The 11604-nt window shown below is 46.4% G+C and overlaps 1 protein-coding gene across 1 annotated transcript in view; it reads right to left on the reverse strand.

Annotated features, from left to right (window-relative positions):
- Positions 1 to 7070, reverse strand: part of CDS1 (CDP-diacylglycerol synthase 1) — a 76434-nt gene extending 69364 nt beyond the window's left edge. Inside the window, exon 1 of the mRNA XM_025289780.3 lies at positions 6551 to 7070. Coding sequence (XP_025145565.1) covers positions 6551 to 6670 — 120 coding nt within the window. The 5' untranslated portion in view covers positions 6671 to 7070. The remainder of the gene's footprint in view (positions 1 to 6550) is intronic.
- Positions 7071 to 11604: the final 4534 nt, after the last annotated feature.

The raw sequence follows: 11604 nt of genomic DNA on the forward strand, positions 1-11604 counted from the left end.
CCAGTGCTAAGTCTCTCCAGTAATGTCCAGCTCTTTACAACCCCATGGACTGTAGCCTGCCATGCTCCTCTCTCCATAGGATTTTTCAGGCAAGAATACTGGAGTGGGTTTCCATTTCCTCCTCCAGGGAATCTTCCCTCCCCAGGGATCGAACATGGGTCTCTGCACTGCAGGCAGATTCTTTACCAACTGAACCACCACAGAAGCCCTTTGTTATTCTCAGCTATTAAATGGGAAATATTCCTAACCCATACAGTTAGGGAGCAAATAAAGTTAAGATGCAAAATTACTGTTTTCTCTAAATCACTCTAAACGCATCAGCGATCAGGACTACTACTGCTTTGTTGTTCAACAACATAGAATCGTGTCCGACTCTTTGTGACCCCACACATTGCAGCACACCAGGTTTTCCTGTCCTTCACTATCTCCTGGAATTTGCTCACATTCATGTCCACTGAGCTGGTGATGCTATCTAACCATCTCATCCTCTGCTGCTATCTTTCCCAGCATCAGGGTCTTTTCCAATGAGTCAGCTCTTCACATCAAGTGGCCAAAGTATTGCTACTACCACTACTGAGTTAGGAACTATGATAATGCAGTACAAAACCAATGTGTGTCATTTTAATTCAACTGAATCTTCACTGAGTTTGATGATTCCGCAGGTGGCCTCTTTATCATCTGACATCACACTCTCTAAAATAACATTCCAACAGTGTCCCAGTCAGAGCTGAGTTCTAGTTCCAGCTCTGCACCTGTTTGAGGTCATTTTGGGTAATAATAACAAACACAGTCTATGGCAAGTTTATTATTTAAAAATACACACACATGCACATATATACACATATGTATGAACTAAATTTTTTCTAAGATCTCTTGAAGCTCCGCAGTTCTCAGACCGTACTTTATTGGGAAAATTTAAAGCACCAAACACTGATTTCCCCCTTCTGTTTTTCAAAATGTTTCTGTATCTAACCTCGATTCCTTCTTTCCTTTCCCCGAATATCCCAACTATCTGTATTCTCCACACTACGTCTGCTTTTTCTCCTAGGGATGGCCCACCCTCGTCAGCATCTTCACTCCCACTTGACTTCTTTATATAAATACTTGTCTTTCCTTGTTTGAAAAAAGAAATTTTTACTCAATCCTCCAGTCCTTTCTAGCTGCTATTCTGTGCTCCTTTCACTGGCATTTTCTACAATTACTACCAATTTTTACATCTCACATTCCTTGGCCTAATCCTTAGCTTCTATGAAGGTCTTTGGCTAAATCCCATGTTCTCCACCTCTTCCTCATTTCTAAATATGAATGACAATATCTTCTAAGCAATCCCTCCTCCTTTAGCTCTCAGGATCTCTCTATCTTGGCGTCTTCCTTACATTTCCACCCCTACTGTAAACATGCCCCATCCTAATCAAAAGTCTCTGGTTGTTCAGTCACTAAGTCCTGTACAACTCTTTGCAACCTCCATGGACGCCAGGCTTCCCTGTCCTTCACTATCTCCTGGAGCTTGCTCAAACCCATGTCCATTGAGTCGGTGATACCACCCAACCATCTTATTCTCTGTTGTCCTCATCTCCTCCAACAGCATCAGGGTCTCTTCCAATGAATTGGCTCATGACATCAGGTGGCTAAATTATTAGAGCTTTGTCATCAGTCCTCTAGATTTGACCATTCAGTTCCATTCCCACCACCACCTGGAGCCACTTCCCTACTTTAGAGAATGCCACACCTGCCCCATTCAACTCACCCACCTCCCACATCACCTACAAAAAGCCTGCAAAACTGCCCAATCATTTTTGCTTTTTTCTTAAGTCTCTTAAGTTGTGGACCAAAATGTGTCTCCAGCGGGCTCTTTTATTAGTCTTACCCTTGTCTAGGGTCCCATCACCATCATCTAAAATATGCTTCCTGTCTCTAAACCCCTACTCCTCCACTCTTCCTAGACTTAGGACGTGACCTCATTATTTCATACATATAGCATTTGCAATACACGCCTATTTGGTTTCTCTGTAGCAGTTCTCTCCCCCTTCCAACACTTTCTCCAGACTGCTGCTAGAATGACAGGCTAATGCCTCTGCAAAAACTTCTCAGTGCCTTCCAGGAGTCCACAGAAGGAAGCTTAACCTCCCTCGCAAGACCCTTAAACTCCCAACCCCTCCTTGCAAACTATAGTTTATACTCCAGGACTATCAAACTAAGCTCAGTTCACTGTGCCTAGAATGCTGATTCAAGAAACAGTTCCACGCACCCTTTGCCTAGAATGCCTTTCCCTAACACTTGTCTACCTAGCAAGTCTCCAGGCATCTTTTAATTCCAAACTCAACCCTCATCTCCTCTTTCAAGCCTTTCCTGTTGTCTCCATATAGTGTCCAGCTAGGCCTTCTCTGCTAAGAGCGAAGTAAAGAAGCCTTGTTCAGACATCTATTAAGTCTAATTATGTGCGTCTCCTGGGGGGGTTCCTTGAGGGAGTGGTCTTGCTATCTCTTAAGTATTATTCCAGCATTTAGCAACAGGGAACATTTTCACTTGCTAATGCCCTGGAGCACAGAGCTTTCTCTCCTAATAAGTCTCCAGGTCCTGAAGGAAGAGAAGGTCATGTTAATACCACCACTGTAAAAAGACTACAAAATGGCATGGGAGTGTACAATAATAGCAGAATACAACACACTTCCTGTACTTCTTTCATTAATTTCATTAAGTGCTTTCGCCTTTACTGTAACTTGACTAGAGAAGGCACTAAGAAGAGTTTAAACGAACCAAATATTAACCAGCCTCTGATATGCAGGCTGATTTTATAATGGCCCTTAACCTGGAAATACAGGTGCATTCAAATATACACCCTGATAAGAAAGGAGGAAGAGAGGATAGAGTTCAATGACTCAGAGCTTGCCAAGTCAAAAGTTCCTTGAGATAAGCTCTAAAAGGATGCAATCTTTTGGACGTGGTTTGAAAAATGCTCATCCTTGATGATTTAGAAATCTTAACAGAACTGGTTACACATGGCACCATCTAGTCTTAGAAAAGAGAATCCAGCTAGGTATGTATTAATGACCTAGAGCCAGACATCCTGGAATGTGAAGTCAAGTGGGCCTTAGAAAGCATCACTACGAACAAAGCTAGAGGAGGTGATGGAATTCCAGTGGAGCTATTTCAAATCCTGAAAGATGATGCTGTGAAAGTGCTGCACTCAATATGCCAGCAAATTTGGAAAACTCACCAGTGGCCACAGGACTGGAAAAGGTCAGTTTTCATTCCAATCCCAAAGAAAGGCAATGCCAAAGAATGCTCAAACTACCACACAATTGCACTCATCTCACAGGCTAGTAAAGTAATGCTCAAAATTCTCCAAGCCAGGCTTCAGCAATATGTGAACCGTGAACTTCCAGATGTTCAAGCTGGTTTTAGAAAAGGCAGAGGAACCAGAGATCAAATTGCCAACATCTGCTGGATCATGGAAAAAGCAAGAGAGTTCCAGAAAAGCATCTATTTCTGTTTTATTGACTATGCCAAAGCCTCTGACTGTGTGGATCACAATAAACTGTGGAAAATTCTTCAAGAGATGGGAATACCAGACCACCTAACCTGCCTGTTGAGAAATTTGTATGCAGGTCAGGAAGCAACAGTTAGAACTGGACATGGAACAACAGACTGGTTCCAAATAGGAAAAGGAGTACGTCAAGGCTGTATATTGTCACCCTGTTTATTTAACTTATATGCAGAGTACATCATGAGAAACGCTGGGCTGGAGGAAGCACAGGCTGGAATCAAGATTGCCAAGAGAAATATCAATAACCTCAGATATGCAGATGACACCACCCTTATGGCAGAAAGTGAAAAGGAACTCAAAAGCCTCTTGATGAAGGTGAAAGTGGAGAGTGAAAAAGTTGGCTTAAAGCTCAACATTCAGAAAACGAAGACCATGGCATCCGATTCCATCACTTCATGGGAAATAGATGGGGAAACAGTGGAAACAGTGTCAGACTTTATTTTTCTGGGCTCCAAAATCACTACAGATGGTGACTGCGGCCATGAAATTAAAAGACGCTTACTCCTTGGAAGGAAAGTTATGACCAATCTAGATAGCATATTCAAAAGCAGAGACATTACTTTGCCAACAAAGGTTCGTCTAGTCAAGGCTATGGTTTTTCCTGTGGTCATGTATGGATGTGAGAGTTGGACTGTGAAGAAGGCTGAGCACCAAAGAATTGATGCTTTTGAACTGTGGTGTTGGAGAAGACTCTTGAGAGTCCCTTGGACTGCAAGGACATCCAACCAGTCCATCCTAAAGGAGAGCAGCCCTGGGATTTCTTTGGAAGGAATGATGCTGAAACTGAAACTCCAGTACTTTGGCCACCTCATGCGAAGAGTTGACTCATTGGAAAAGACTCTGATGCTGGGAGGGATTGGGGGCAAGAGGAGAAGGGGACGACAGAGGATGAGATGGCTGGATGGCATCACTGACTCAATGGACGTGAGTCTGAGTGAACTCCGGGAGTTGGTGATGGACAGGGAGGCCTGGCGTGCTGCGATTCATGAGGTCGCAAAGAGTCGGACACAACTGAGCGACATCTGATCTGATCTGATCTGATCTGATGTATTAACGAAAACAAAGAGAAACATAGAACATATATTGTGTGCATTGTGATCATACATATTCACAAGTTTGTAAATTTATGGATAAATTAAGGTTGACAATAAAACATAACAGTGCAGCACTTATAAATAAATATGCAGTGTTAACCCACTCACAGATAGCTAGGGACAACAGTTCTAACGGCTCCAATCAAACCAGAGAAGTAGCTTTCATGTTAAATGTAGTATTAGGGTATTAAGAAACTAATTATTTCAAAAGTTATTTTATGGGTGGCTTCCTTGAACATGTTTTTTCTTTTTAAAAGCTTGTTATTTTCTCCCAGTTAAGGAAGTGGTCCTGGGGAAGCTGGTATTTCCTTGGTTCTAAACTATACCCGTGCTAAAGCAAAACAAACCCCAACCTCATTAATTCTATTTTTGGTCTAGTTTCCAAGGCAGTTTTCACAAAAACTATTCTCAGCCCACTGTTTTCAGCTTTGTAACATCAACCTTCAGTAGCCAGAAACTGTTACACTTTGTGTAATCCCTTGACACACAAGGTCTATCACAGATCACTTTATTCCACCTGCCTCTCAAGGGTAAAGGGGAAAAAAAGGCTCTGTCTTCCCATTGATTTTAAAGTTTCTTTCCTAAAATCACTGTTGTGGGATGTGTTCCCACCTAAGTTTTATAACCTTGGTTACCTCAAGTTCATCAGCATCAAATTTCTGGTGGAACCCTCCCCAAATTGGAACTGTGAGTCTCAGTTGTGTCCAACTCTTTGCCATCCTATGGACGCGTGTAGCCTCTATCCATGGAATTCTCCAGGCAAGAATACTGGAGTGGGTGGCCATTCCCTTCTCCAGGGGATCTTCCCAACTCAGGGATTGAACCTGGGTCCCCTGCATTGCAGGCAGATTCTTTACCATCTGAGCCACCAGGGAAACCCTTCTCAGCAACTGTACAAACAAGAAAAAAGGGAATCGGAAACAGTTTCTAGTTCCAAGAGGCCACTGACCTGACCTTGAGCAATCTACTTCACTTCTGTAATACAAACTGCAGTACCTGCTTTCAAAATAGAATGCTTCCAGAACTAGCTTCCGTGCTTTGAGTTTCTAAGATAAAATGGAATTTAATAGAAGATTTTATGAAACAATCTTATTGCCCGGCCCAGTTTCCTAAACGGTCAAGGATAAAAAAAAACCTGTAAAACTGGATTCCCCCTTGCCCAAATTTCTACTTGCACCACTGTATTACCAAATAAGCTGAAGTCTCTCTCTCTCCAACTTTTTAAAAACCATACTAGCATTATATCTACTTATTCTTCAAGGTGAAGTAAAGGCAATCTGTAGAGATGGAAATTTTAAAAGTCCTTATGAATTCAATCAGGTCAGATGAAATCCACTGGTAGAAGTGCATTGTCTGCCGTGGACTCAAAAGAAGCTGGAGAGTCACAATGTGGTCAAGTGTAGGAGACTCTCAAACGTCTGAAATCTATGATTCTGAGAAAAGACAGAGGAAACAAAAGTCCTGATGGGGGAGCGCGAGAAGCCAAGCGTCAGGGTCCGATGGCAGGTTAGAAGGGAAGGTGCGTGTCTTAAGTTTACTCCTAACTCTCCCGAGAAGAGGTGTGAGGCGCCGCTACTAGAGACGCTGCGAACTCTTAGGGTGGGAGGGACCATACCGGTTCTAGCGTGGGCCCCAGACCCCGGGGAGGAGGGACTGGAATTGCTGAAAGTAAAAAGGAGTCAAGTTGAATCCTGCAGCCATCCCGGGAGCGGCCGCGGTCACCCCGAGAAGCGCACGGTCGCTGGGGTCCGGCTCCCACTGAATTTAGCCGGGCCGGAGCGCGGCGCGGCCAGCAGCTTCACCTGACATTCCGCGGGGCCCCACCCACGCTCCCTCCCTCCCAGGTGTCCCGGCCCCCATCGGGACGCAGCCCGGGACGCGGGGGCTGCGCCTCTCGGGCTCCACTTACTTTGTCACTGGTGCTCTCGGTTTCGTGGTCGCCGCCGGCCGCCTCTCCCTCGCGGGGTGGCGACGCCGCCTCTCCCCCGGGGCCGGGGCCGCCGCCTCCCCGGTGCCTGAGTTCCCACATCTCCGGCTCCCGCGCAGCCGGGCCGGTCTCCTCCAGCACCCCCGAAATCCGAGCTTGCGCGCGAGGTCTCGAAGTCCGGCCGAGCTGCGGCCACTCACACGCCTCCCCACCCCGCACCCCACCTGGAGGCGCCGCTGCCGCCGCCGCCGCGCCGGGTCACCCCCAAAACGGCATCAACGAGCGAGCGCTCGTGGCCGCCTCCAGCGAGCGCGGCGCCGGGGGCCGGCTCGGGGAGCCCGGCCCGAGCGGAGAAGGCGGGGGCGCGGCGGAGGGCGGCCGCTGGTTGCCAGGTGCGCGTCCCCACGCGGAGGCCCAGGTGGGAGGAGGAGAAAGGACCGGGAGGGCAAGACCAAGCCTGACCTGCTTTAGCGCTCCGCCGGGGTGCCCGCCGCCCGGGCCCTGCCACTCCCCGCCCCGCCCCCCGGACTCAAGAGTCAGCCGCTCCGGGCCCCCTACACCTTTCTCCCCGTTCCTGCCTCCTGCAGCCAGGTCACGCGCCGCAGGCCCCACCCCGCCCCGCCCCTCTGCGCTGCACTGCGGTTCCCACAGCCCCGCCTCCCTCGCCGGAGTGACGTCATGGGTCCCGACCCGAGGCTCCGCCCCGGCCTCCTGCGAGCGCGCAGGTGGTGTGGCTCGGAGGCAAGGTGCGGGCTGGAGCGCGCGGGAGGAGCAGGGAGGTGGAGGAGGGTCGAGCTGCTCGCTCGAAAGTGAGGGCTGAGAACTTGTGGACTCGCCCCGGAGCCACTGGGAGGGCCGGAAGAACTCCTCGAAGGCCGCCGGGTCAGTATTGACCGCGCTCGGCCCCTACCCCTTCTCAGGGCTCTCCGCAGCTTGACACATCTCTGCGTTCAAACCTCAGAGGTTCGGGAGGTCCAGAAGCAGAAACCTGTCGGGCAGGATGAACCCGACGACTTGGAGGCATTCTGCCCCGTGTCATCACCTGCAAAAATGGGAGATGCGTTGGCCTCACTGGGCGTCCTGGGATGAGTTGGCCAGTTTAAACGACATCCCCTAACTGCTTCTCCAAGGACTTCGAGTATTGAAATCTCTCAAAAAATTCACTGCCTAGGGCCTGGAGAGGGAACCACGACTCTGAGATGCCCCCAGGTGCGGTTGCCAACCAGCTAATCTCTAAGCAGTCATGGACCTTGAGCTGCTAAAGTTGGAACAGGAAGGGCACAAGATCCGCCTTAATTCCGTTCCAAATCCTGTTAGAAGGTGATTAGTTTTCTTGACACGTATGTACCACCTGGTCATTACTGACAAGCTGACACATGGGACGAGGGGTAGGGAGGAGACAGGCCATCACTGTAGAACACACTTATAGAAATAAATCAACAATATAAATCTCTCAAGGTCATTACCGACCCATTGAAAACAAGTACTGTGGTTCTGAAAACTGAATAACAAGCAGAAATAAAAAGTCAAAGTAGGACGCACTGAAAACCAGGGCACAAAGACATTATTTTCCATCATCAAACAGATCTTTAAAGCTCTGAGTTCAGATTGGGTCGTCATATTTTCAAAGGGATAGAGAGGAAAATCAGTCTTCTGGGAAGAGCAAAAATGACAAAAGATATGAGAAAATAAGTCTTTTGAGTCACAGTCATGGCGTGGTTATCCTTAAAGAGCGGACGACTATAGGGTGATTAGTTTAATCCATTGTTCTTCATTTCTTTGGAGAACCAGAGATGAAGCACTGCCTGATTCTCAGGAACATGAGGTTGAAGAGACTGATGAAGGCAGTGATGGAGTCTCTCATCTGAGGTCTTGTTTAGAAGCCTGAGTTCTAGCTCCACCAATGCCACTAATTGGGTGTGGCCTTGGATAAGTCATTAAGCTTCAGTGTCCCCAACTATAAAGTGGATAGTTGGGAGGATGGCCTTTGTGGTCCTTTCCAACTTACAAATGATTCTGCAACTAAAGCCTCTCTTCATCGGACGCCAGTCCTTCCTTGCTCCCGTGGCTCAAGAATAGGGGACCTGATATGGCACTCAAACGGTTTCCTCCTTCCCCTAATCAACCCAAGAGCAATTAAAAACATTTATTTTTTTTGGCTGTGCTGGGTCTTCATTGCTAGGAACGGGCTTTCTCTAGTTGCGCTGAGCAGAAGCTACTCTGTGGAGAACTGGCTTCTCATTGCAGTGGCTTCTTTTGTTGCAGCTTGTGGGTTCTAGAGCACAAGCTTAGTAGTTGCGGCGCTCAGGTTTAGTTGCCCTGCAGCATGCGGAATCTTTTCAGACCAGGGATCAAACCTATGTCCCCTGCATTGGCAGATGCATTCTTAACGACTGGACCGCCAGGGAAGTCCCTGCAAGAGCTCCTTTGACTTTGTTCTGCTTTGCTGCGGGAGGGGGAAAAAAAAAATGATGAGAAAGGTATCAAGAAAAGTGCCAGGAGGGAACAATAGCAGGCAGGAGCATGTGCCAGAAGAAATAGTGGTCCCAGACCAGGAAATGTGGGCCCAGGTATTTAGACTGCCAAAGGAAATGGCAACCCACTCCAGTGTTCTTGCCTGGAAAACCCCATGAACAGAGGAGCCTGATGGGCTACAGTCCATGGGGTCACAAAGAGTTGGGCATGACTGAACGATTGAGGACAGAGTACTTTACTACTTTATCTCGCCCTTCCTTAAATTCTATTTCCTGTGTTTCAGCACAGATGGTCATTTCTTTCTGTCTTCAGTATACTTATTGCTACTCATTGAGAGCTTACACTGAACCGAGACAGCAGGAACGACTTTCTATTCATCCTCACAGCCCAATCCCTTGCAACGGTGCCGGCCCCCACCCTCATGCAGTCAACTCTTTTGTGGAAGAAGTGAGCGAAGAAATGAATGAATAGCAGAGGTACAGCATAACCAGGGACAGATATATAGTATTTGCATTTTTTAAATAAAAAGTCTATATTAGCCTTAGAAAGGTATTCACGTGTCTTTGTTTTTCACTTGATATGAAAAAGATTGATTTTAAAATGTATTAAAAGAGGGTTATAGTAATGACGAGTATGTTTTATTTTAGGTGTATTATGGTATAGTCAACCACACGGGCCTTACTGAGCCCTATGGCGTCAGACTTCCTCAATGTCTTTTCTTTTTCATTTTTATCTTTCATTTTCCTTCATTCAGGGAGCTTACCTTCTCAAAGTTTATTATTCTTAATGTTCTGTGGTACAAATTCTGGCATGTAAATGTTTCTAAGGTCTCACCTGTTGGTTTTACAAGAGTTTAATCTGCTAAAGGGCATTATGTAAACTCCGAGCACAGAGCCTAATCACAGGAGACACTCCGGCCAATATTTCTTGGTTGATTTATAGATTTTCTAGTATGTTGAAATGATTTATAACTTTGAGTGAGGCATTTGCTAGAGGGGGAAGAGAGAGTGCTAACTATTTATATGATTTTTATTAGATTTTTTTTTTTACCTTCTCCTTTGCCCAAAGATGAAGGGATCCCTTATCACCCTCTTCCCTGAGTACCCAGAATGTTCCCAGACTGGTAAACATTCCCCTCTTGTGTGGGAATTTGAGCTGCTTTCCACATCAGAGGCACAGAGGCGCCCGACTGGAATGTCCTCGGCTTGCCAGTGTAAGAAGAAATCTTCCTCAGCCAAGGTTTTGGTTGCTTGGACACCCACACCATAGCTTTTGTCGCTTGATCTGTCCGTCTTTCTCTGTTGCCCTCTGTCAATTCAGTCTGTAAATCAGAGGTAGAAATTTATTTATTTTTAGCTTTTTAGTTTTATATTGGAGTATAGCCAGTTAACAATGCTGCAATGGTTTCAAGAACACAGCAAAGCAACTCAGCCATACATATGCATGTATTAATAATGTATCAGTGAAGTGTTAGTTGATTAGTTGTATCCAACTCTTTGCAACCCCATGGACTGTAGCCCACCAGGCTCCTCTGTCCATGAGATTTCCCAGGCAAGAATACTGGAATGGGTTGCCATTCCCTTCTCCAGGGAATCTTCCTAACCCAGGGATCGAACCCAGGTCTCCAGCATTGCAGGCAGATTCTTTACCATCTGAGCCACCAGTGAAAGTGAAAGTCACTTAGTCATGTCTGACTCCTTGCGGCCCCATGGACTCTATAGTCCATGGAATTCTCCAGGCCAGAATACTGTAGTGGGTAGCCATTCCATTCTCCAGGGGATCTTCCCAACCCAGGGATCAAACCCAGGTCTCCCACATTGCAGGCGGATTCTTTCCCAGCTGAGCCACCAGGGAAGCCCAAGAATAGTGTAGTGGGTAGACTTAGGAATCAAACTAGGGTCTCCTGCATTGTAGGCAGATTCTTTTCCAGCTAAGCTATCAGGTAAGCCCCTCTGAGCCACCAGGGAAACTCCAAATACCTATCAGAGATAGAAATGTATGATTTCAGGCAACCAGAGAAACATTTTGTGGTAAATTATTGAAGGACAATTTATGTGTACATCCTTATTTTCAATGAAACTGCAAAGGAAAATAACAGTGTACCATCAATTACATCTGATTATCACAGGAACAAGTACAGCTGTGTAGAAAGAAGCAAATTTTATGTATAGGCAACCCCAGTTTCGGGTCTTCCCTGATGGCTTAGCGGTAAAGGATCTGCCTGCAATGCAGGAGCCAAAGGAGACACAGGTTTGATCCCTGGATCAGGAGGATCCCCTGGAGGAGGTCATAGCAGCCCACTTCCAGTATCCTTGCCTGGAGAATCCCATGGACAGAGGAGTCTGGTGGGCTACAGTCATCAGTCAGGTAACTTAATTCTGACGTGCCTCAGTGTCCTCATCTATAAAATGAAGATAATAAGGGTGATAATATTTTCCTCCTAGCATTCTTATGAAGATTAAACTGGTTAATATACATAAAGACATAGAACAATGCTTGGTCCTAATGAAGCACTCTACAGGTTACCTATTATTTCCATTTATATGATTAAAAGCTATGTT

The sequence above is a fragment of the Bubalus bubalis genome, chromosome 7 (assembly GCF_019923935.1).
Source record: "Bubalus bubalis isolate 160015118507 breed Murrah chromosome 7, NDDB_SH_1, whole genome shotgun sequence".
In the NCBI taxonomy this organism is placed as follows: Eukaryota; Metazoa; Chordata; class Mammalia; order Artiodactyla; family Bovidae; genus Bubalus; species Bubalus bubalis.